This window comes from Eumetopias jubatus, unplaced genomic scaffold, assembly GCF_037043125.1.
Source record: "Eumetopias jubatus isolate StellerSeaLion01/CBP00866 unplaced genomic scaffold, mEumJub1_p1.0 scaffold_11, whole genome shotgun sequence".
Lineage (NCBI taxonomy): Eukaryota > Metazoa > Chordata > Mammalia > Carnivora > Otariidae > Eumetopias > Eumetopias jubatus.
In genome coordinates this window covers 35,132,604-35,159,616 of record NW_028274817.1, presented here as the reverse complement: position 1 = coordinate 35,159,616, position 27,013 = coordinate 35,132,604, and the positions used below count along the sequence as shown (strand labels likewise).

At 40.8% G+C, this 27,013-nt stretch overlaps 2 protein-coding genes across 2 annotated transcripts in view; one reads left to right on the top strand and one right to left on the bottom strand.

Moving 5' to 3' along the window:
* Positions 1 to 27,013, bottom strand: part of TRPC5 (transient receptor potential cation channel subfamily C member 5) — a 130,093-nt gene that overhangs the window by 70,759 nt on the left and 32,321 nt on the right. Inside the window, exon 2 of the mRNA XM_028092285.2 lies at positions 23,499 to 24,020. Coding sequence (XP_027948086.1) covers positions 23,499 to 24,020 — 522 coding nt within the window. The remainder of the gene's footprint in view (positions 1 to 23,498; positions 24,021 to 27,013) is intronic.
* On the top strand, positions 17,574 to 17,918 carry TRPC5OS (TRPC5 opposite strand). Its single transcript, XM_028092286.1, has one exon. It carries the CDS (start codon positions 17,574 to 17,576, stop codon positions 17,916 to 17,918), a length of 345 nt encoding a protein of 114 aa, XP_027948087.1.

Below are 27,013 nucleotides of genomic sequence, written 5' to 3'. Positions count from 1 at the left end.
TTCCTTTTTATGACCCAGAGGGCAGCCTGAAACTGCAGGATAACTGAGGTAATGGCAGATGTAAACTAGGGGAGGTGAGGGCTGAAAGGAGTTTTTGATTGAGGTTAATCTTAGTAAAGAATCCTTAGGCATGTACAGTCCTATTAGCTGTAGTTTAGCCAAGGCCTAAGCAGTGGTTAATTAAAGCAAATCCAGGGCCTATGCAGGAGCACAGTCTAGATAAGGCCTAGCTGGGGCTTGAACCCAATTAAGCCATGGTCCTGGCATAGTTAGGCCTAACCAGGGCACAGCCAGGTTCAAAGCCTAGTTAAGGCCTAGTCAGCCCTGTTGAGGGCTAGTCAGCCCAGTTAAGATATAACCAGAGCCTAAGCCTACTTATGGCTTAGTTGTCCAGTTAAAGTCTAGATAACTCAGTTAAGGCCCTGCCAGGGCCTAAACATAGTTAAGGTCTAGTCAGAGTCTGGTTAAGACATAGCCAGGGCCTAAACGTAGTTAACTACTAGTCAGAGTATAGTTAGACTTAGCCAGAGCATGTTTAGGATCTATCAGAGTCTTCTTAAGGTTCAGCCAGGTTCTAAGCCTAGTGTATGTTTAGTCAGAGACCATTTAGGGCCAAAATTTACTTAAGTTTTAGTCAGAAACTACTTGAGGTAGATCCAGGACCTAAGGTTATTAAAGCCTGGTCAGAGCCTGATTAAGCCCTAGCCAGAGTCTTGTTAAGGTATAGCCAAGGTCTAAGCTGAAATAAAAGCTAACCGATAGGGTTAAGATCCCATCAGAGTATGATAAGGATTAGTCATGGCCTAAGCCTAGTTTATGTCTAGTCAGAGACCAGTTAGGGCCAAAACCTACTTAAGTTTTAGTCAGAAACTACTTGAGGTGGATGCATGGCCTACACTTACTAAAGCCTAGTCTGAGCCCAGTTAAGGCCTAGCCAGAGTCTTGTTAAAATATATCAGGGCCTATGCCTAGTTAAAAGCTAACCAACATGGTAAATATCTCATCAGAGTATATTAAAGAATAGCTAGGTCCTAAGCCTAGTTTATGTTTAATCAGAGAACAGTTAGGGCCAAAATCTACTTAAGTTTCAGTCAAAAACTATTGAGGTAGGTCCAGGACCTAAGCTTATTAAATTCTAGTCAGAGCCTGGTTAAGGCCTAGCCAGTATCTTGTTAAGGTATGGCTAGGGCCTAGTCTAGTTAAAAGCTAACCAACATGGTTTAGATCTCATCAGGGTATGATAAGGACTAGCGATGGCCTAAGCCTAGTTTATGTCTAGTCAGAGACCAGCTAGAGCCAAACTCTATTTAAGTTTTAGTCAGAAACTGCTTGAGGTAGATCCAGGGCCTAAGCTTATTCAAACCTAGTCAGAACCTAGTTAAGGCCTAGCCAGAGTCTTGTTAAGGTATTCCCAGAACCTAAACCTAGTTTAAAGCTAGCCAGGCCACTTGAGGCCTAACTAGGGCTAAAGCCTAATTCAGGCCTAGTCAGAGCCTAGTGAAGTCTAGTCAGAACCTAAGAGTCTAGTTAATGTATAGCAAGGGCCCGAGGCTAGTTAAGGGATAGTTTGTCCAGTTAAGACCTAGTTAGTTTACTTAAGGCCCAGCTAGGGCCAAAGCCCAGTTAAGGCCTAGTGAGGGCTCAGTTGAGGCTTAGTCAGGGTTCATTTCAGGCCTAGTCAGAGCCCGAGACTGGTTAAAGCTTAGCTAGTTCACATAAGGCCTAACCAGGGTCTAAACATAGTTTTGGCCTAGCTAGAACCCATTTAAGCCCTAGCCAGGGTCAAAACATAGTTAAGGTATAGTTGGAGTCTAATTAAGACCTAGCTGCAGCCTAAATTTAGAGAAGTTATAGTCAGAGTCTAGTTAAGGGATATCAAGGTTCTAAAGCCCGGTTAAGACTTAATCAACCCAGGGGTGCCTGGGTGGCTCAGTCGTTAAGCGTCTGCCTTTGGCTCAGGTCATGATCCCAGGGTCCTGGGATTGAGCATCGCATCGAGCCCCACATCGGTCTCTTTAAGGCCTATTTAGCCCAGTTAAGGCCCAGAAGGGACTAAACTTAGTTATGTCCTAGTCAGAGTGTAGTTAAGTCCTAGCCAGAGCCTAAGCCCAGTTAATGCCTAGATAGTCTAGTTAAGGTGAAGCCAGGGCCTTACATCTTGTTAAGGCCTCACATCTAGTTAAGGCCTTGTCATCCCAGTTAAGGCCTATTTAGGCCCTCACTTTGTTAAGGGTTAGTCAAGACCAGGGTAACCAGCTTAATCCAGTTTGCCCAAGACTTTGCATATTTAGCACTGAAAGTTCTGGGTCCTGGAAAATCCCCTGGTCCCTGGCAAACCTGACTGATGGGGCACTCCGGTTAAGGCCTTTTTTTTTTTTTTTAACTTAGTGTTACTATGTTATGTTAATCACCACACATTGCATCATTAGTTTTTGATGTAGTGTTCCATGAATCATTGTTTACGTATAACACCCAGTGCTCCATGCAGAACGTGCCCTCTTTAATACCCATCACCAGGCTAACCCATCCCCCCACCCCCCCCACCCCCCCCAGACCCTCAGTTTGTTTCTCAGAGACCAGTCAGGGCCTTTTAAAGAAAACTTTTCTTTGCCTTGGAGTTTACAAAGCACATTTGTAGTTTATGGTTTTGGTTTATACTTCACAAAACACATTTTCAGCATTATTTCATTTGATTAGTATAGCATCCATTTGAGATAGGTGTTACCCTCATCCCTGATGTGCAGACGAGTAAACTCAGGTTTAGAGAGAAGTGCCTTCCTCAGTGCTGTGCAGTCAGTGTCAAAGGTAGAGCTTAAACCAAACTTCAGAATGTTTGAATTCAAAAGCCGTGCCGTTATTTTTTAAGCTACAGTAAAGGGGCATCTCCCCATAATTAAAAGTTGTCGAAATTACAAAAGTAATACTTGCTCAAGGCCCTTACCATCATCCCGTTTTCAGATCAGGAAAAGTGAGTTATGGCAAGCTTAAGTGACCTGCCCAAGGTAAGAAAACTTTTAAACTTAAACTCAGGTTTCTTTGCCTCCAAATTCCTTATTTTTCCCCTTTAAAGAGAATCTCTTTCCTCCATTCTTCCTGCTTGCTCAGTGTCAGGTACTTCAGTACGTGTCTGTGTGGCTGAGACTGTTTCGGGGTCTGCAGCTTTCAGAGATGTTTCTGTGCATACATTATCTGAAGTCCATCAGGTGTTTGGTAGACTGTACTGGCATTGACACTTCTGTTTGCAGCCTGGGGTTTATCTGGTGACCTGATGCTTGTTGTCCCATGACGGCGAGTCTGTTGAGCCTGGCAGCAGAGCTGGCTTGGTAGTAGAGTTAAACCTCAACCACTTGATTTGCTGTGATCAAAGGACGAATACACTGAAGACAAACTTGGTCTCCTTAGGAATGCTCAGAAGGGTGACTGGATACATCCGTGTTATAATGACATTTTGGGGACCAGGGAAAGAAATCAGGCCTCCCTCTCTGTTACTGTGGGTTCTGCTGCCAGAAGGCACTGAGAACTTGGCTTGCCTTTTCCTGGCTGTGCCATTCTCTTGCCTCCTGTAAGCTTACCAGGGGTGACAGGTGTCTCTGTTAAAAAGCCTGTATGTAAATATAGCTGTATCTTGCACTGTGTTATCCTGAGGACAAAATAGTTGCCACCCCTGCAGAATGTAGCAGCTTCTGGATTGGATGCCAATGGTAGCAATGTGCCAAGCATGAAGTATCTTGTTCCCCCCACCCCTGCCAAATAAACACCAGCTTCCTCTTCAGTGGTACATTTCAAGGGACAGCCTCCACTCTGCTTGTGGAGATGGGGGGGGGAGTGTGGCAGTGATAGAGGGGGGAGCTTGCAGCACGGGTGGTCAGTGGCCTGGATGGGGCACTGACTGGGAAAGAGGCCACTAGGATGCACTTCAGGGCCATAATTTCCTGCTTTTTGCCATTAGGTTGCTTTGGAGAACTATTTGGTTCACTGTGTAATGTGAGAGGCAGACAGAGCTGGTTAGAAAGAAACAAATGATTTATTTCACTGAGCAGCTGGTAGATTCAAACGTTGCTTTCTTCCTTGGAGAGGACACCATGTGGGAATGGCATTATTTTCTCTGACATGCACATGGCGACTCCCTACATAAGCTTTAGATGACTTCATGTGTTTGTATTTCCATGAGCTGGTGAAGCACATTCAGCTTCAAGGCATTGGGTTAATGGCATAAGCAGGCCGTATCTCTGTCCTAAGAAAAGATCTGGAAGGCCTTTCCTGGAGGCCTGGGGGCTTTGCAGTACAATGTTGGAGGCTACGGAAAGGAAGCACAGAACTAGACTTCTGGTTCTACCACATTCCAGCTGTGTGACTCTGGGTAGATCGTTTTGTCTCTCTGGGTGTCAATTTTCCTAAATGTAAGATGGAGGTAATAAACTCTGTGTTGCTCTATCCATGCTATGTGGTAACTGTGGAGATCAAATGAGATATAATGTGAAAACAGTAGAAAAAGTATAAAGCCTTATAAAAAATGTGAGAAATTGTTAGTTCTATTATTCATTCAACAAATAGTTATTGAGTACCCACTGTGCGTGCTTAAATGAAACAGATCACTGTCTTGTTGGAGTTTACCTTCTGGAGTGGGGGGAGTCATAAAACAATAATCATAATAAATAAGTAAACTATACAATATATATATAGAAGGTGACAAGTTCTAAGAAAATGGAAAAGGTAGAGCAGAATAAATAAGGAATAAGGAAGATTCAGGAGTGCCAGGTGCGGAGGGGGAAGTTAAATTCTTCAAAGGGTGGCACGTGTAGCTCTCGTTGAGAAGGTGAGATGTAAGCAGAGTCTGAAGGAGGGGAGGAATTTAGTCATTCAGATATCTGAGCAAAGAACATTCCAGGCAGAAGTAATAGCCGGTGTAAAGGGCCTACAGAGGAAGTGTTCCTGGTGAGTTTGAGGAATGGCCAAGTGGCCAGGACGGCTGGAGTGGAGGGAGGGGGAGAGAAGTAGAAATGAAGTTGCAGACTATATCGTGGAGGGCCATGTAGGCCATTATAAAGGATCTGGGCTTTATTCTGAAGGATATGCAGAACCATTAGAGGAGGAGAGACATGGTCTGACTTACACTTTATTTTACTTATTTTATTTTATTTTTGAGAGAGAGGGCATGGGGAGGAGCAGAGGGAGGAGAGAGAGAGAGAATCTTAAGCAGGCTCCATGCCCAGCGCAGAGCCCAGCTCAGGGGTCGATCTCATGACCCCGAGCCAAAGTCAAGAGATGGATGCTTAACCAACCAAACCACCTAGCTGCCCCATTCTGACTTACATTTTAAAGGGCTCACTCTGGCTCTTGTGTTGAGAAGAGACTGGGGTGAGGCAAAGGGAATCCTGTGAGGAGGCTGTTGAAATAATCAGGGTGAGAGGTAGATGCTGGTGGCTCGCAATGACAAGTTTTAGATTTTGAATATATTTTGAAGGCAGAGCCAAAAGGATATTGGCTTTGGATTGTGGGGAAAAGAAAAGAGTCAAACAAAGATAAACTCAAGATTTTTTCACCTGAGTAGCGAGAAGGATAGAGTTGTCATCTAATGAGCTGGAGAAGGCTCTAGGTAGAGCAGGTTTTGGAGGGAAGACCAAGGATCCAGTTCTGGATATACGGAGTTTCAGATATCACAGGTCAGCATGAAGGCAATTAAATACACAAGGAGGAAATTCTGGAGAAAGGTCTGAACTAGCTAAATAAATTTGGAAGTCATCTGTGTTATAGGTATTATTTACAGCCTGGAGGAGATCACTAAGGAAGTAATTATAGATGGAGCAGAGGAGGACCTGGGGAGTGATCAACCATGTCAAGGCTGGAAGCCACTGGGGACTTGGACAAGGGTACTTAAGTGGAGTGGCCATTATATTTCATTAAAAGTGTGTGTTTTAGAACAGAAATATTTAACCTGGTAATATCAGTCATGAGATAAGAGAGATTTTGTTCTTGTCGAGCAAAACTGCCTGGAGATTCCCCTGCCTCTAACTAATATTAAAAAGAAAACTGAGGAATCCTGAAAGGACAACTCCACGCAGCCTTTCATTTGAGGGCTCTTGCCAGACCAAAGAGCTGGGGCCCTGATGTGCTTTTCTGAGTCCCAAGCATATAGGTAATGGGATGAGCTCTTTACCCATGTTTAAAATGCCAACCTTTGGCCCTTTTATGAACCTTGAGAGGTAGAGGAATGAAATCTTCAGAGGGAAAGGAAACAACGAATTCATGCCCAAGGGCAAAACATTTTTCTTTATAGGATATTAAGAAATGTTTTCTCTGCCTCCCTTCCTCCAGTTTATTCTGATTGTGTTTATCTCAGAGGTCAGAAATGGAGAAGTCTTATTTTTTATTTCCATGGAGCAGCATATGGTCCTTGGGTGATTTTAACGTTCATGTAGATTTTTGGTATCTCTCCTTTTTACTAGAATGTTCTGACTATAGGTGCACTCTGGGTACAATAGTATGTAGGGATGAGGACAATGGAATGGTTATCCTCAAGGGGATTTGTGGCCTATGAGCCACTTGGTAAGCCACCCACCATGGCCATATGGTGTTCTTGTTGCAATCTTAACGCTGTTTCTTATTCTGTTGGTGATTAGGAGCTGCCCAGAGCATTACTAGGTGGACCACAGTGTAAAGGACAGCACAGAGGGTAGAGAGCCTAAAGAATCAGATTCTCACTGTTGCTCTGCTACTAACCAGCTGTGTAATCCCGGCAAGTTACTTATCGATGATGCGTCTTCACTTCCTCAGTCGTAAAAAAGGAATAATCCTTGTTTCACAGGATGTTATCAGGATTAAATAAGTTAATGTACGTGAAGGTACTTGAGGATATAATTAGCAGAAGGAGGAAATGACGAAACACAGATGAACTACCAAGGGAGGTTATAGAATCATATTTTGAGATCATTAAAAACAGAAGCATTCTTCCTTTGGTGGATAAGTAGTAAGCACATTTGCAGGCAGAAGGAAGAACTATACGGACTCTGATCTTTTTTCCAGGTGGAAAAAGAAACGAACCAGGTCTCTCCTGGCAAACTGGCATTTGCCACAGAAACAGAGAGGAGGCCACGACTGGTGCTTAGTCTTGCTCTTGCCAAATTTCTGAGAAGTATTCTTGAAACGCAGGACTAAAGCCAGGCTTGAGATGGTAGAGAATAAAAAGCACACAAAGATCTATGTATGATGCTCCTTTTCTTACCCAAACGATTCACGTAGGAAGATCTCAAAGTCTGGGCTGGTTCAGGTGAAGTCATGCTAGACACAGGGTAATGGCCTTCATTTTCTTGCCTTAATGACTTTGCCAGTTACTTTCTAAGGGAATGTTTCCAAGGAATAAGCTAGTTAATGCTTTGAAAGATGCATCACCATAAGACCAAGCAGAGGGCCTTCTCCACGCAGCTGGCCCTATACTGGAGGAATAGTCAATGAGCAGTCTTGACGTGTAGCCAGCTTCTCCCTGCCAGAGCTAGGAGCCAGAGTGCGTGCATGCTTCAAAGGCAAGAAGGAGTTAGGCTAGGAAGATCCACTAATCCTCAAGGATTCCCTACCTGATTGGCCTCAGGTCTTCTGGAAGGATGACCTGTGACCAAGAGTCACAAGACAGTCCTGCTCCCTCATATCTTTACCCAAGTTCAAAGTCATGTTAGTTCTAACCATGAGATAAATTGTTATCTCTGGCCCTTCCTTCCAGTTTTTGTAATACCTGCAGCTCCTCCACTCCTACCTTCAAGGGGTCACTAGTCAGTACTCGGGATGCACCACTTGCCGGTTCCCGGATCCCAGAATTTCTTCAGAACAATTACATTAGCTAGCATTTATTAAGAGCTTCCTATATAGCAGGCACCATTCTATACTTGTTGCGTATATTAACTCATGTTGTTCTCACGACCCTTATTACCTTCATTTTGCAGATGAGAAACTGAGGCAGAGTAGCCTTACTGCCAGAGTAAGGTAGTACTCTAGTACTCTCCCTTCTACCTGGAAGGTAGTAAGTGGAAAAGTTGAGATTCAAACACAGATCTGTTTGACACAGATCCTACCCTTACAACCACTAGCATCACGTGACTGTCTCTCCCAAAGAAAATTACACGAACAAACAACGGCGATTTGCCTTTTTCCTTCTCAGAAAGCTGAGAGAAGATGTGAAAATAGAATCCCTTTTCCTGTTACTTCCAAGTTTTGTTCTTATTTCCCTTATTTTAGACCATGTCCTCTGCACTGGTAATATTTAAAAGCCAAGAACCTTTCTAGAAGTAGTACAGCTCTTTTTAGGCTCTCTGAGGTGGGGGGTGGTGGTGGCTGTGGGCTTCTCATAATAGCCAAGATTCAGGGACAAGCCTGTGCAGGGTCCCACCAAACCAAGATGGGGGGGCTGTTCTCCCGTTTGAATAGTTTTGAGGAAACTCTTTTGTCTGTCTAGGAAAATAACTAAGAGATACATTTTCAAAAGTGGTTGTTTTTCTCCAGTGACTAAGTTGTTTTTCGGAACGGTAAGCAAGAATTTGTGATTCTCTCTGCAGCAGTGAGCAAATTTGGAGGAGGAGGAAAGAAATTCAGTAGAATTCAGTTTAAATTGACCATAAGGACATTTCCTACTCCCTCTCTTTCCAGTTTCTGTTTTGAATTTTTCATATATTTTCAAGAAGGGACCATGTTTAGCTCTTCAGCTGCACAATTCTTTCCTTTTTCTCTTGATAAATTAAAGATGGTTCATGGGGATTTTAAATGTCAGATCCTATAACAGGCAAATGCCTCATTGCACACAGTTTTTTTTTTTTTTAAGGCATAGTTTTGTCGCTTAAAAAAAAAGTTTAAAGGGTAAACACTTGTTTTGTTCATTGTAGCCCCTCAGAGAGCACCAGCTATGTCAAAATTACAAAATTTTTCAGGGCGCCTGGGTGGCTCAGTCACTGAAGCTTCTGACCCTTGATTTCGGCTCAGGTCGTAGTCTCAGGGTCGTGAGATTGAGCCCCGTGTCAAGCTACGCACTGAACATGGAGCCTTCTTGTCCCTCTCCCTCTGCTCCTCCCTCTGCTCCTCCCCAAGCTCCTGCTCTCTCTTTCTTTCTCTCCCTCTCAAACAAACAAACAAAGAGATAAATAGAATCTTTTAAAAAAATTATAAGATTTGTCCTTTGGGGACAAGGACCTCTTGATGTTTTCCTCAGGGGTGAGGACAGCAATGAGAAGTAATGTCTGGGGGGTGTTTTTTTTTTTTTTTTAATCTGTATCGAATGCGTGTATCCAAATGGTACTGCAGCACCAGAGAAGGGAGCATTATGAAAAAATTTACTGTTTGTAGATAGGAACCTGGCACCTACACTCACCAAAGGCGCACTTTAATCTCTCTCACATAACTGCCTCTGTTCCCCCTGGATATGAACTAATTTACCTTGCCTGTTGCAGAGAAGCTTATCTACTATAAACATAGACCCAGAGGATTTGTATTCCTTTGCTCCTTTTCTATCCTACTGTTAAGACACTTATTGTCAGTTTGCTAGTTATGAGCATCACAAAATAGCAGGGTAGGACTATCAGCTAAAAGAAAAACGATGGCTCTTGATTAGTTGTGCTGACAAAAATGTCCTAAGAGTGAGATTAATAAAACCTATTAATAAAAATTAATAAAAACCTATGGGGTTAAAAAGCCTAGTTATCGGATGGCTAGCTTGCTCTCTGTCCCAGCTGTCTTTCTGAGCTACTTGTAAGATGTGGGTCATCTCATCTTGTGTCAGTTTATAACTCCATCTAGCTATAAGGCTCTCTTGCTTTACTTAGCACTGACCTGAGGTAGAGAGCCACATGGGCCAAAGGGACCCTGCTCTGTACCTTCAGATTTCATTCCATTGTCATTGGCTGTGATGACTGGCTTGCTAAACACTGCCAAGATTCTCATCACTGTCTTGCTGTCCTTACTGGTTTTACAGGAAAGAGACCCAAAATTAAAAGTAAAACAATTTTTTTGAGATATACATACAGTAAAGCACACAAATTTTAAGGGTAGAGCTGAATTTTTTTTAAAAACATATGTAATCATATTATGACATAGAACCTTTCTAGCACCCCAGAAAGCTGTTTTCATATCCCTTGCCAGTCAATAATCCTCCAGCCAAAGATAACCACTTCATTCACTTCCATTTCATAGACTTGTTTACTTATTTTAAAATTTCATGTAAATGGAATTATACAATATGCACTTTTATGCATCTGGTTTCTTTCAACATTCTTGTACATGTTTTTTGGGGGGACATTTGTACATTTTTCTTTTGGATATTGAAGAGTAGAATTATAGAGTCATGAGATAGAGGTATGTTTGGTTTTAGTAGATACTGTCAAATAGTTTCCTTTTTTTAAAGATATTTATTTATTTATTTATTTGTTTATTTATTTATCAGTGAGCGTTAGCGAGAGAGAGAGAGAGAGAACGCACAAGCAGGGGGAGCGGCAGGCAGAGAGAGAAGCAGGCTCCCCGCTGAACAGGGAGCCCGATGTGGGGCTTGATCCCAGGACCCTGGGATCATGACCTGAGCTGATGGCAGATGCTTAACAGACTGAGCCACCCAGGCATCCCTGTCAAACAGTTTCCTAAAAGTACTTATTACCACTTAACACTTTCACCAACAATGTATGAGAGTTCCAGTTGCTCCATGTTCTTCTCAATGCTTGGTACTGTCAGTTTTTTTCCATTTTAGCTATTCTTTGGTGGGGTTTTGTGTGTCTTATTGTAGTTTTAATTTGCATTTTTCTTATGTACTGTAATGAAAGCCTACTCATATGCTTATAGGCCATTTGGATTTTCTCGTCTGTGAAGTGCCATTTAGTTTGTTTTTTTTTTTAAATTGCGGGGGCTCTTTTTTTAAATTGGATTCTCTCTTTTTCTTATTGATTTGAACGACTATAAAAAATACATGTGTATATTGGATACAAGTCCTTCGTTAGATATACACATACATACTGTGAATATTTTTTTCCAGTCTGTGGTTGGCCTTTTCACCCTCTTAAGGGGTCTTTTAATAAATGGAAGTTATTTATTTTTATGAAGTCCAGTTTATCAATCTTCTTTCATAGTTAATATTTTTTGTGTCAAATAAGAAATCTTTGCCTACCAAGGTCAAGAAGATATTTGCGTATGGTTTGATCTTGAAGATTTATTGTTTTATCATTCATGTTAGGTCTATGATCCATTTACAATTATTATTAATTTTGGTATGTGGTGTGTAATGGATTAGAAATTTGAGAAGCCTGAAATTCAGGATTAGTTTTCTCTACTAGCCTCAAATATTATGCAGATTTCTCCTTTTCCACAGTAGAGTCCTTCTGCCTCGGGGCCAAACCTCATCTTCAACTTGTGCCCAGAATGAGCAAATGTCTCATGAAGAAAAAAGCTCTGGATGACCAGCTCACTTGGGAAAGGCTCGGTGCTCTCAGAAATTTTAGTTCATCTTGTCCTTGTTTCCACAGATCAGGGATATCTTTACATATTGATTTTGCAGTTTATCCTTCTTTTTGTTCTTTAGTTTGTGACAGGAGCATTCACATCCCCGCTTGAAAGCGGAAGTCCGGAAAACATTCACGGGCTGGAACCTTGACTTTCTCATCCATCTCAGCTCTATCACAGGTGAGTAGTTTGAGTGTTTGGGCCAATTCAGTAGGTCAGTAGAAGGGCAGATAAAATGGACACAGCATTTCTTCCACAGATGATGAGGATCCCTGAGGGCACCAGTCAGGCTGTTGCCATCCCTCCGCCTTAGGGCTCATAGTCAGCTTGGAATTTGGCCAGCTTCCAGGGATGGCAAATGAGATTTCTTTCCCTGCTCAGAATGAGATGTCAGCTCTGGCCTGAATAAGGCAAATTTTGCTCCTATGTAGCCACCTCAATTGGTGCCCTCCGGCATAGGACTTCAGGAGTCAGACTTGGGCTGACTTTTGGTTCTGCATCTTTACTTAACCATGTGACTGTGGGCAAGTTTGTTAATTTCTCTGATTCTCAATTCTTTCATCTGTAACTTCATAGGGTTACTGTGAGGATGAAATGTCCTAATATAAGACAAGCGGATTTCACAGAAACATAATAGGTCTTCTACAAATGTGAGCGTTTATTAGAATAATTATTCATGGGCATGTCATCTCATCTGATATATGGTTCTTGAGGCTGGGGATTATGCTTGGTTAAATTTTTAGAAGGAGTAAAATTTACATGCAGTGAGATGCACAAATCTTATGAGTACTATTTAATGAGTTTTGACAAATGCATATTCATATTTTTGTAACCCAAAATTCTAAAATATAATCATTACCATCACCCCAGAAAGTTCTCTTATGCCTCTTCCCAATCAGTTCTCCTCTAGATGCAACCACTTTTCTGATTTTTTTCCATCATAGGTCATTTTGCATTTTCTAGAATTGCATATGAGTGGAATCTTACAGTATGTATTCTTTCATGTCTGGCTTCTTTTATTAAGTATAATGTTTTTGATATCCATCCATGCTATGGTCCCTATCAGTAGTGGCTTTCTTTTTCTTGCTGATTATTATTACATTGTATGAATATACCACATTTTGTTTATCCATTCTCCTTTTGATTGACAGCTGGGCTTTTTCCACTGTTGGTTTTCTTTTTTTTTTGCTATTATGCATAAAGCTGCTATAACCATTCTTCTAAAAGTCTTTTTGTGAATTTAATTTCTCTTGGTTAAACAACTCAGAGTGAAATTGCTGGGGATCAAGGTGGGTGCTTGCTTAGTTTTGTAAGAAACTGCCAGACAGTTTCAAAGAGGTTGTACCATTTTATATCCCACCAGCAATGTGTGAGAATTCTGGTTGCTCTACAGCTTTGTCAACATCTGGTGTTGTCAGTCTTTAATTTTTAACCAGTTAATTAGTATGTTGTGGTGTCTTATTGTGATGTTAATTTGTATTTCTTTGATGACGAATGATGTTGACTATTTTTTCATGTGCTTATTACCTATTTATTTTTCTTCCTTTGTGAAATGTTTGTCCAAATCTTCTGCCCATTTTTAATTGGTTTATCTTTTTATTATTGAGTTGTAGGGGCACTGTTTTTTTTATTGGGGTATCATTGGCATAGAACAGTATATTAGTTTCAGGTATATGACAGAATGATTTGGTCTTTGTATATATTGCAAAGTGATCACCACAATAAATGTCAGTAATATCTGTCACCATACATAGTTACAAAACATTTTTTCTTGTTATAATTTTTGAGATTTATTCTTAGTAACTTTCAGATATGCAATACAATATTATTCACTATAGTCACCATGCTGTACGTTACATCCCTGTGACTTACTTATTTTATAATGGAAAGTTTGTACCTTTTGACTCCATTCACCCACTTCACCCACTGTCCACCCCCCAGTAGGGCTCTTTGTATATTCTGGTTACAAGTTCTTTGTCAGATAGATGTTTTATGGATATTTTCTCTCAGTCTGTGGACTGCTGCTCATTTTATTTACCGTGTGTTTTGATGAATTGGTTTATCTTTGTACCCCTTGCTATCTCTATTCATGGCTGCAACTTGATAATATTTTCTGAATGAAAGAGCTGAAAGTTGTCCCTTCCTCCTGCCTATAGGTACCATAATGCAAAAATGTACTGCATGCATAACGAGAAAGGGATGGTTAGGGGAGCTTTCTTAGGTTAGAGGGTGAGAAATCTGAGATGATATTTAAACTGAGAACAGAATGACAAGAAGCCATTTTTTTTTCCCCTGGGGAAAGGGATTGCAGGCAGAGGGAACAGCTAATAAAAGGGCCCTTAAGGAACCCTTAAACACTGTTGGTGGAAATATAAATTGGTATAGCCACTATGGAAAACAGTATGGAGCTTCCTCAAAAAATCAAGAATAGAACTACCATATGACATAGCAATTCTACTTCTGGGTATTTATCTGAAGAAAATAAAAACACTAATTTGAAAAGACACGCACACCCCATGTTCATTGCAGCATAATGTAATTGCCAATGTATGGAAGCAGCATATGTGTCTATCAGTGGGTGAATTTCGGAAAAGAAGATGTGGTTTATATACACAACAGAATATTACTTAGCCATAAAAAGAAAGAGATCTTGCCATTTGCAACAACATGGATGGATCTAGAGGGTATTTGCTAAGTGAAATAAGTTGGGCAGAGAAAGACAAATACTATATGATTTCACTTACATGTGAGCTCTAAAAAACAAAACAAATGAATAAGCAAAACAAAACAAAACTCATAGATAACAGAGAACAGATTGGTGGTTATCAGAGCAGAAGGCGGTTGGGTTGTGGGCAAAAGGGTGAAGGGGGGTCTGCTGTATGGTGATGGATGGCAACTAGATTTATTGTGGTGATCCCACTTTGTAATATATGCAAATATCAAATTACTATGTTGTATACCTGAAACTAGTTTAATGTTATATACTAGTAAAAAAAAATAAAAATAAAAACAAAAAGACTTAAGAAATATATTTTAAAAAATGGCCCTTAGGGTAAGTTGGGGCTAGGCACAAACTATCCAACATATCCCCTTTCAGGCACACTAAGGTCTCAGGGGTTACTTGCTTTAAAATTATCACAACTGGAATAAGCTGATGCTATAGTCTTACTCTTTCTTAGTACTGCAGTACTTAGCAGTTTCTCAACACCCTCCTTGTCTTCTCCAAGCCCCCAGGTCCTAGGTTCCAAGATGCTTTGAAGCTAGGAATTGTGGATTAGTTAACACAATGGTCAACAGGGTTAAGGCTAAGTCAGAATATTATTTTCCACTCAAAGGTGACCAAGTGATTGAAGAAGTAAATCAAGGTTTGCATAAGTAAAAAGTAACTACATTTATCTTTATAAAACAGCAAGCTATGAAATGTTCCACCTTTCTGCTTTTTACATTTAGATTGTATAATGTAAAACTTTTTCAATACAATATCAACTCAGTAAGTGGAATATAATTTATTTTTGAAATTTTTCCCAGTTTAGGGAGAGAGAGAAGACAAGATGCCGGGAAGGGATAGTGGAGGAAGGAGATACAGAGAGAGTCAAATAGAATGAAACACATAGGTGAATAAATGGAGGTCTGTTGACCAAGAGGAGGAATGTCAGAGTCCTAGAGGGAGGTAGAGATGCTGAGGAAAAAAACAAAACAAAACAAAAAACACCTGGGTGAAGGGGAAGCCAGAAGTTAAATCGGTTTTGTGTGAGTGTATTCCTCTAGTAATATTTAACAAACGCCTTTCTTCTGTGTTTCCCTTCTGATCCATAGTCTACATTAATGCCAAATTCTTCTCATAGTTTCTTTCCGTTATTTCCTTCCACCAGACTGATTTTTCTCTAGTCAAAATGCAGAGATTCTTTAAGCTAATAAAATAACCTCCAGTGCCCATTCTCCCATATTTCAGATGAGAAGTTATCTCCAACCATAATCATGCCTTCTGGTCATAATTGTTGTGACCCTTCTCGGGGCAAGCTTCACATCTACTGTCAGGATTTTAGACCAAAAAGAAAAAAAAAAAAGTATGGTTCTGAAAGAACTTATTTTAAGTGGAGGTAGTATATAACTGAGTGGGTCAAAGCAGGCCCCGTGGAGACCAGCAAGCTCCATCTGAAAATCACAGTTCATCTGGCCAGTGGTTTGCTGGACTCTGATAAAGGTCTAAGGAGTACAATTAGCCAGAGGTAGTGCCTGTGGTTTGCTGGGCCCCGCTCTGGTCAGAACTGATGGAAATAGGGCATTGATAGATTTGGCAATATCCTAAAAGGAGTGAAATGGATGGCTGCTTCCTAATACTTTCCACTAGGAAAAGCTCAACTGAGGCTAGAGAAATAAAAGCAGCCCCATTTGCAGGACTGGCGGCTAGAAATTCAGTGTGTATATGTACCCAAGGAAACACTTGGTCAAAATATATAGCTAAACTGATCAGCCATGGACTGAAGATGTATGTTATAATAAATGGAACATTACAGACTGGACTATTGCAGGAAAAACAATCTGGTGAAGGGAGATAAGAAAAGAAATCAATGAAAGAAATTTAGCAATTCATGTAGGACATGTACCAACTCGTCAGAACAGGAAGACAGAATGATCTATTTAGAGTAAAAGAAGAGACAATCTGACCTCCAAAACTAATGTGGACTCTACAGTCCTGGGGACTCCAAGTCCCAACTCAACTCCCTTGTCAGTTCAATTTAAGGTCACAGAATGGGCCCGTGAAGCCTCATGGCATTTGGACATGAATGTCCTAGGTAAGCAGAGGGGAAAGAGTGGGGGAAAATGTATGAATCAAACAAACAAGTGAGTAAGCGATATGAGACATGTCACATTACTAAAAACTTGCATCTTCAACAACTCATTTTTTTCTTTTTTAAAAAAGATTTTATTTATTTGCCAGAGAGAGAGCAAGAGCGCACAAGCCAGGGGAGCAGCAGCAGGCAGAGGGAGATGCAGGCTCCCCTTGAGCAGGGAGCCTGTTGCAGGAGTTGATCCCAGAACCCTGGGATCATGACCTGAGCCTAAGGCAGACGCTTAACCAACTGAGCCACCCAGGCGTCCCAACAAACTCGTTTTTAAGAGGAGTGGGGCATGTTAAACCAGACTAATGTGTGAAGTAGATGATACTGGGCCAATCTTTAGATTTTTAATTAAAGAATACTACCATATAGAAGTATAAACTTCCTCAGGAAGAGGGTTTGCAGAGCACACCAGACATGCAGATGAGAATAGTATGTTAATGGCTTTAGACAAAATTGAAGGAACTAGCTGCTAGATATGCAGTATTGGCAGTAATAGGAAATGACCAAGGAACTACTTTTATTTCAGAGGTCCAAAATTTGGCAAAAGACACAGACTGTGGAACTTTCATTTCACACATTCCCTAGGCTGCAGGGCCAATTGGAAACCTTAACGAATGGAAGACTTAAAACACAGAAAGAATTTAGCAGCACCAGATATAAATGGCAATAAGGTAAAGTGCTAATAAAGACAGACTTAATTGAAAGACTCTGAATGAATGTAACTTCCTCAATAGAAATGTTCAAGAAAGATGGACAAAAAACCTATGCTCACTTTATTCTCAAATCCTCTAAGAAGAGAGAAAGATGAGAAGTGTGAAGAAAAGAGAGCATGAGTAGTATATCCTCATAAGGCCATCCAAAAGGAGGATCGGTAACTAGGGATACTCTTTCAACCTTATCCTATAGCCAGAACCTGTAGGACAGATAAAGGCTCAAGAATAATAATTTTTATATTTCTCTTTTCTATTATTAGATCTGCTTTGCTGTTTTCTTTTGGCGGTGGGAATCTCTCTGGTGGTCATTATAATAGCAGTTTACTGCCAACACAAACAAGAGCATCGTATGTTAAGTTTTGTGGGAGGTTCACCAACTTTATCAAAAAGTGCTGTAGGACCACTGGCCTCATTCTGTACTTGGTCATATCAACAGCTTCATTTCTCAGCCAAACCAACCATAGAACCATTGCTAGCCCCATAGGATCCATTATCACCAAGAGCCCATTTGCTACAGCTTTCAGTAATATTTATCAATTGAGGAGATCGTTGAGGCATGGAGTCTGTGTCCATCCCCGTGCTGATTACTGGACTTGTTAATTGTGTAGCCCAGTTAATAAGAATAGCTGAAGAGCTTTTACAGCTGATTGCACAAGAACAAGTTCCTTGTGTAGAGCCAAATTGTGTAGAGCAAAATGATAGAGCAGAAGAGATAGAAGTGGATGCATCTCCTGAGGAATCTTCGCTCCCAGACCTTGCTGATTTCTCAGACTTAGACTCAATACTTACACCAAGAGAAGATGAAGACCTAATCCTTGACATAGATCAAGCGATGTTAGATGTGGAAGACTTATATGAAGATGTACTCTCCGGTGTTAATGAGGACCTAAGAAGTGGTTAAGACCTAATTGGCCCCCAGCAGCATGTGAGAAGTGATTGTTTTTCTGTTTTAAATAGATTCTGATTTTTCTGAGTATTAACAATGTTTGTTTTCTCCTAGTTCTGTACATTTTCATTACTAATAGCTTATAGAACAAGTAATACTAGATTTACTTCCAGTAGAAGCTGGTCTCTTTTCTTCTTTATATTTCTTTTAAAAGCTCTGACTTTAGCCATATGGCTCTTTCTCTACCTGTTCTTGTTCTCCTGTGGTGGTTCCTAATAACAGAAGCAAATAATACCAAAAAAAGAAACTCCTCACCTAACAATGGAGTGAAGACCTCATGGACTCTATCATGTGTTGGAACCCAGTGTCATCATTCTGCGAATGGAAACCAAAAGGAGAATATCCCCCAAGATGGTATTGTAATGAATACATCACACTGACAGGACAGCATTGGGACACTTTTATTTGAAAAGATGTAACTCCTCACTAGGCCTTTAGGAGAGGATGTGTCAACCAAAGAATGCTAGAGCAGACTAGGGGAAGCAATTCTGAAAAAGCACCATCTATCAGATAATAAAACTGTAGAAAGGTTTTCAGATAACTTTTGCCAGGGAGAAACCTTTGAAAAAGCTGAGGCCAAGAGGTTCCGATGCAGGATTATTCCCTCAAATGATGACCCACACTACAACTCGTCTTCAATATTGTTCCCCAAATGGAAAGGACGAATTACATCAAATAACAATGAGAGTAGTAGTAGTACTACTAACAGGTCTAAACAGAGCCCCATGAAGACTGTTCACCAATGGAGTCAAACCCTTATGGCATTGGCTCAGATGTGATGGTCCACAAATAGAAGTGGATAAAGTGTATCGTCTTGGGTATAGCTAGATTTATAAGGAATAGCTGATAGGCTTATTATAGGGTACCTGTTGCCACCTGGACATAGAAATCTTAACTATTGACAAATGGGAGCAATAATGAATTTGAATAAAATATGGACTGGTATTTAGCCCTAATAATTCTACAAATACCAGAAGGCTAAAATGCAATAGTTGGAGGACCCCCCTCCCCATATCAAAATAGAAAGAGACCCAATAAATGTGTGGGAAATTCACTGCTCATACTAATTCCATGCCATATAGTAATCTTGCTTCCATTTGGAAAAATAGCTACCCTTCAGACAAGCCCATGGACACTATGGTCCTCCTTCCCAGAGAATGGCATTTGCATCTTAACAACGTCGGCAACAACTAGGTAAAGGCATAGTAGTAGTTAGGGCAAATTGGTGCTTTCAAATTGTGAAGAAATGACATGTGGAAGTTAATCCATGCTGGTGGAAACCAGAATATACCCAATTCGTATAGAGTTCTAAAGCATGTTATTAGCAAATAGATTAAAAATACGTTGAATACAGATAGATTCATAACTAACCAACATGACAGATGCTGCATCTAATCCTAAGTGAGGTCTACATACAGGGATAATTAGCTGCTTTTTAAAGGTAGACGTGGGGGAAATTAGAGATCTGATGTGGATAAGCAGTGGCAGGAGAAACAAAGTCAATTTCACCACTGAATTTCAGGGTGAGTATATGTAACAAATTAAAGAAGGAGACTGCTGTATCAAAAAAAAAAAAGCTACCACAGATCCTTTTGAAAATGAGAGGCACTTAGGTAGCTACTCAAACATGTTGTTATGAGAAAGTTCCACAATAGACTGCTACGTGGGGTAGATGAGGATCCGGGACACTTAAATGGGTGCACAAAAACACAAAGAGGAGAAATAGAAGTTCTATCATCAAACAGCTACCGTGGGTAATTACAAGCCAGACCAGACAGCAGATTGAGGGACCTCACTGCTGTACTAATTGGACAAATTGAGCCTTACTTTCCTAGGGTAGGGGACTCTAGCTATTGCAGTATGTCCAACCAAGAAGAATCACAGAGGAATTGGAAAAAAGTTAAAAGATAGAATCTGTGCCTTAATTAAAGTTTTGGAAACAGCTGGGAAGATATATACTCTCCACTAGGAATTTGGACTTTAGGAAATTGGCTCTAATTTTGTGCCAAAATAAAACCCAAAGCAGGAGTACTTGGGCAAGATCAGGAAACATCCAAGGAGAGACCATCAGTCTGCTACAAATTCTATTTAGCGAACAATTTCACTGTAAATGGACAGATCTGGTGCTTTTCAAATATGATTGATACCGAACGGTAGCTATTCCCCTATGTAGAACTCTGGAATATAGATGTTATAACAGATTAGTGTGAGCTCATTAAAACTGTTAATATTAATGAGAGAACACAAGCAAGCATACTAACTAAAGCTGGCCATCAAAATACATCAAGAGAAATCTGTGGGACTACTCCAGACCTTGAAACAAGATAAAGCTTGAACCAGCCCTATAAAGCAACTAATGCTCAACATGGTCCTTATGTGTCAAAGCTGGAAGATGCTACAACCTCATAATATGTGAAGCTGGCTAGCCTCCTGGCAGATGAGTCATGTGGAAAGATTGTACTACAATGGCACCTCAGGATTAGATAAAATATATTGGATGTTTGCTTTGATTGTGTGATTACATGTGTTTAAGAACTGTTAAGATGTAAACCCGCAAAAAAAAAAAAAAAAAAAAAAAGATGTAAACCCGCTCCAAACAATGAGTTGTTATATTAAGTATGATTAGGTTGATAGTGGTAAGAAGTAAGTATAGGCAATAATAAAATACTTAGGAATAAGAGCTAGTAAGGAAGTATTTTCAGGAGAGAGTGATAAGAAGTAAGTGTAGGCAATAATAAAATACTTAGAAATAAGAGCTAGTAAGGAAGTATTTTCAGGCGAGAGAAGAAAAGCAGTAAGTTGTATAGAATAGTCATGCAGCTATTTAGGATGGAAAGCCATGGTATAGAGTTAGTTCCTAAGCAGGTTTATGAACAAAGCCCTGCTTTTATCCTTTGCAGATCAGCCAACCCTAAGTCGTTGATATTGATAGGAATAGCTGGTTGGCGATCCACACAGGTCATGCACTTAAAAGCCCAATTAGAAGGAGATATATTACTTAACTTGGCAGTCCACCTATTGGATACCTCTGATTGGAATCCTGGATTTCTCCTCCAGGAGAATGGAGAGAATGGCTGGTCCTTTATTTAGACTAGCCCTTTTCTGGATCTTCTTGAGACTAACACCAAAGCCAGTTCTTGTATGGCACGGAGGGATAGAGAGGGAGACAGGCTCGTCATTCTGAGACAAGCTTGAGGGTGTGAAAACCAAGGGAGAAAAGTTGGGAGATGGCAATGAATTGGGAAGCATTAGTCTTTATCCTTGGGTGTTTTGGCTAACTTGCATGAGATGTTGCGACTACAGAATTGTATCCTTATGTGATGATTAATGCCAGACAGTAAATTAGAATTGAATATCATCCTTGTTATTGATCCACACCGTTTTATTGCTATGTGCTTTAACAGATTTTAACTAATAAACTTTCATTCATAAATCAAAGAACTTGTGTTCATCTTAAATTACCTGGTGGTGAATTTGGAGGTCCCAAACGAGCATAAAAGAAGCCCACATGGCAGAAGATGGAGTACACTCAGAGACAGTATTGTACCAGGAGTTGAAAGTTCTACTTCTGGCTTTGTCAGATAATCCTGAACAAATCTCTGAAATATAGTCCTTTTTTGTTTGTAAAATGAGTTATAATAATTTTTCTGTCTACCTTCAATGGTAATAAGGAAGAAATACAGTAATAAAATTTTCAAAGACTTTGGTATAATATATCTGACAATGGGACAATATATGAAATCAGGACTTTTTAGGAATATCTGAAAAATGTCTATATGACAATACCTGAGAGTCTGTGTGACATGTAAAGATTTTCCAATAGTTTTACACCTGTTTTCTAAGAGATTAGAGCTTTCTTCTTTTATTCCATGTGAAAGTTGTAGATTGGAATCAGCTTTTGTTTCACTCTTCTGGGCTTTTTTTTTTTTTTTTAACCACCTAGTTAGATTCTTTGTGGGAGTCCACTCCAGTGCAAGTAGGAATAGTAATGAGGAAAAACCAACAATGAAAAAGCCTTCCAGGAAATAGTAAATTATATTCCACTAAGGCTAAGATTTTGTTCCTGAGGGGGTTATGTAATTCTGAACACTATTAACCCACTCTTACCCAATTAGATTTTTACAATGATTTTTTTACATCAAAGTTGACTATTGTGTTCTTTTTTTTTTTTTAAGATACTGATTCATTTGATAGAGCAAGTGAGAGAGAATGTGAGCATGAGTAGGGGGATTGAGCAGGGCAGAGGGAGAGAGGGAAGTAGACTGCCTGCTGAGCAGGGAGCCTGACACAGGGCTCGATCCCAGGACCCTGGGATCATGACCTGAACCAAAGGCAGATGCTTAACCAACTAAGCCACCCAGGCACCCCAACTATTGTGTTCTTGTATTGATAGACTTATTTCAATAGACTAGAGGTATTGAGCCATTGTATTGGGTATATACTTATTTTTTCAAGGACCCTATTCTTCCAGTCCATATTTAAAACTTGTTTTTCTTCTGCCTATATAACCCTTAGCTCACAAGCCAGTCAGCCAACCAACCACAGCCAACCAACCAAACAACAAAAACATAAAAAAAGAAAAAATAACCTCTAGTTCCTTTAGTTATTTGGGAGTTATTTGTATTGACAGATACAACCATCCATCAGTCTTAAATGTCCCGTCTCTTCAGGGTAATAACGAATCTTTGGAGGTGATCTCCATTATACCTCTGAAGGATGGAACTGCATTTTAGCAAGGTAAGGAAAACCACTGAATCCTTTACCCCTTGTCACAATTGCATTTTAAAAACCTTAGTAAAATGCTGAAAGCATCTCAAGAGGGATTTTTGAGTTTAACATAAGTATTCATATAAAGTGGACTAGGGAGCCACAGTTATGAAACATGACCTTAGTGTTTTAGATTCCTTTAATCAAAGATGCTAGTAACAATAACAGTTCATTGTGTAAGACTGAAGAATCACAAACCTGTACCCTTGAAACAAACAATACATTATATGTTAATAAAAAATAAATTATAAAAACAATAATAATTCATTTCCAAAAGCATCCAGACCGTGAGCCCTCTATGATTACTGACCACCATGGCCCCAGTATGTAGGATGGGGTCATTTGTTACGTGTTCTCATAGAAGTTCTCCTTCAGATCAATTAAGTTGCTTGTAATTACATATTCACTAATGTGATCATTTACGTAATGTCTACAACTAGGTTGTAAGCTTCATGAAGGCAGTGTCAATGCCTGTTTTTTGTATTCCAAACTCCTAGAACAGTGCTGAATAAGCATTTTTTGAAAGAATGAGTACTTTCCCCTCAACAAATCAGATGGTCAGTATTTTTCCCTACTTATCTGTCTATAAAAGAAAATATGTGGAGGCCGTATGTACCTTGGAAAATGAGCCTCTCTGTTTCGTTGAGGCCTGTTGAACCATTCAATTGTGAGAGGACTAAATGGTAGAAAAAATGTCGACTCTCATTCTGCTGCATGGGACTCTGGATGACTTAAGCTTTCCTGAAAGCAGAGAAAATCTCAGCTTACCTCTTTCTGGTGGTATTTGATTGCCACCTTCAGCTTGGCCAGGTCATGGTACTTCTGAGGGTCAAGCTCTTCACTGTGATCATCTCGATGGTTGAGGATGATTTCCAATTCCCGGGAGCTCCGAGCTTGGTCCAACAGGTCTTTGGCAAAGAGCTTGCATTGCTGGGAGAGCTCCTCATACTCGGCCTTAAACTCATTCTCCACCTTGCTGAGCTCCTTGAGCTCCCAGCCCAGACGGAAGGCAGTTAGGATGGGGTCCTCGCTTGACAAGGCAATGAGCGAGGGGCTTGCTAGAGCTTTATAGATGTTCAGCCGGGAGCGGGAGTGGCGCAGGCTGTCCACCTCTGAACTGGACACACACTCCACGCAGTTGCAGCGGATCTGGTGGGGCCGTGGGATAGTGACTCGCTTTTGGACAAGCAATTTAATGATCTCGTAGTTGTTGGTGTGGGCGGCCAGCATGATGGGAGTGATGTCTGGTGTGAACTCAGAGAATTGGGTATCCATCATGAGGGTGGGGACCTAGGTACAATAAAATAAAATCAGAAAGGGCATGATTAAGCCTGGGAGAGAGAGGGAGCATAGGGCCCATCCAATGTTAGTGATTTGGGAATTGGAGTCACTGTTCTCTTGTCAATTCCCCTTATTGCCATAGCTATTTGTGGAGTACTGGCCATATGCCAGGCACACAGCACTTTATGTGTATTTACTCATTTAATCCCCATGACCTTGTGAGGTAAATATTCTCCCCAAATGAAGAAGCTGAGGCACACAGAAGTTAAAGAACATACCCAAGGTTACATAGTTTCTAGTAATTGAGCCAAGATTCAAACCCAGGCAGTAGGACTCGAGCTTGGTTCTGAAAATTATGCAACCACAATATGCCCAGTTCTGTCTGAGGCATGATGGGGGTTCTAGAGAAGTAAGGGGCATTTTCCCTAACCTACTGGAGCTTAGTTGGGTAGATCAGACTTACGTAAAATTGGTAAGTAGGAGTACATAGTAGCATGTGTTCAGTTCCAAATGAGCAGTAGAGACTGCAGGAATATTTGTTTGAAAGGCTAAAGACAACCAGTACTTTTAAAGACCATACCACTAAATCAAGCTCCGGATGCTGAAGAAAAGACAATCTCAAGTGGTTCCATTGACTTTGTATGTATATAGGACATTAGGGGACCAAAGACCAAGGCCAGATAGTGTTCCTCCAACTTCTTGTAGGTCCCAGCAAGGTAGAGAGAATCTATTATTGTCAGAAAGAAGTGCTCTGTAAATGACCTCTTGGCTTGGATGAAGTGTTAACAATAGCAAAAGGGACCTTTGATAACATCATTCTGTCTATGATGTAATGCTTGGTGTAAATAGCAGCTATTGGAGGAAGGTCTGGGGTTCTTTGGGCATTCAGGAGCATTTTTAGGTGAGTTTGCAGAACCCGATCAATGAATAAAAAAATCTTTTCACTTTCAAATGTGTGTTTTGGGACCCAGTGTATTCTCAGTGTAATAGGGAAATGGAGGCAGCTCTGTACCCACAGAAGAGTCTCAGTGTGGTAGGATCTAGAGCTAAGGAATAAGGAGGATGGAAGAGTCAGAGGAGGTTTCACGGAAGGGTGGAGCTGAGCACTAAAAGCATGGATAGGATTCCAGGAAATTGTGAAATACTGATCTTAATATGCTTCGAAGAAAACACATCCAAATACTCATTTGCATTGGGGAGAACAAAACATGGATAATTGAGATTCTCACGGAATAGACAAATATGTTTTACTTAATAGTTTCTCTTTACTCTTAAAAAACGTTTTTTAGAACATGGTGGTTCCTGATGAACAGACAAAAGGATGTGTTACAGTTTGTCATCATCTTTGCTTCCTTCTCACCTTGGATGAAGGATTCACAAACAGGAAAGTGATCAGAAAACGGGAAGTGGGAGAGGGTTGGAGGAGAAGAAGGGGGAGGAATTTGCAAGAAATCTGTTTCATTTCTTTTTTTTTTTAAAGATCTTATTTATTTATTTGACAGAGATAGACACAGTGAGACAGGGAACACAAGCAGGGGGAGTGGGAGAGGGAGAAGCAGGCTCCCCGCTGAGCAGGGAGCCGGATGCGGGGCTTGATCCCAGGACCCCGGGATTATGAGCTGAGCCGAAGGCAGACGTTTAACTGACTGAGCCACCCAGGCGCCCCTGAATTTTTATACCTACTGACAAGAAATCTGTTTCTTTCATGGAGTGGTTGCGTCAGCCTCTGAATAGTTGAGAACTGGATGCACATTGGTCATCAATTACTTGGATGGAGCCGTGAGACGGCATTGTTAAACATTTAGAGGAAGCAGCTACAAACAAGACAGCAGGAAGAGAGCAACTGGCTCATAAAGTAAATTGGACACAGGAAAGAATAATCTCAGAAATTAACATAAGCCTCCAGGCTGAGGAAGAAGTACGTCTGAGTGGGCCCAGTAAAATACATAAACACAACAACCGACATAAAACCTTGATTTGGGGGAGATGGTAAGTGAGCAATATGTCACAGTCTGCTCAGAAGAAAGGAGCTCAGATCTGGAAATCTGCCCCTTCCCAGTGGACAGAAGCGTTTCTCAGTCTCTCTATGACCCAGAGGCAGGAGGTGGTGGGTGGAGGGAGGATAGCCCGTCGCACAGGATTCCCTGGGTTGGATTGGAGGAATACATCCTCCCTACCATGGTGCTCTTCCTGTCCTCTCTCCCCCCACTTCCTTGCTCTTTCTACTTTTCTTACTCTTTCTTCTTTCTGTCCCTCTATGCCAGTGCTGACAAGCCTGTCCAAGACAGACAATGGTACATGTAACTATTGCTTAGCCCCACTTGTGCCACGGAACTGAAAGGTTGCTGTCTATGCTTAGAAAATGAAATGTTTTCTGGAGCCATCTGATTCCATTGTCTTGGATGTGGTGCTCAACAAGGAGCCTCTGATTCTCTATTTGACTTTCTGAGTATGTGACACAAGAGAGGAAATCTTTTTTAAAAGAAAACTGGTCTACAATGATCAACCATGTCTTCCCACTCTCCAGTCAACCTTACTATTCGCAGGTTGCCACCCTCATCTCACTCATTGCTCTCTGGGTATATAGTCTTGTGGGATCCCCCATGTGTGGGGGATCTCCCCATCTCTCTGCCAGTGAAGGGCCATTGTGAGGCCTGGCTTCTTCAATAGCTCCTCCTCTTAACTTGATCCTACCTCTTACTGACCACCCAGATGTTGTGGGCACTAGGTTACATCCAAGATCTCACTTTTCTAATGCTGCCCCCTTATGTTTTTCTTTAATTACTTCACATATGCATTTCTTGCTTCATCAATAAGGTTGCGAGTCTAAGACAGAGCTGTCTTAGACTGCTTTTGTTTTCCCTTTAGCATCTAGTACAGCGCTAGACACACAACAGGCACTGGGCAAAAAAAAAAAGTTTTCTATTCTCAAATTAAGAAATTGAGTCATTTACAAACCTGGCTGGCTCCCATAATCTGAGTCAATGAGAGATAATTTCCTT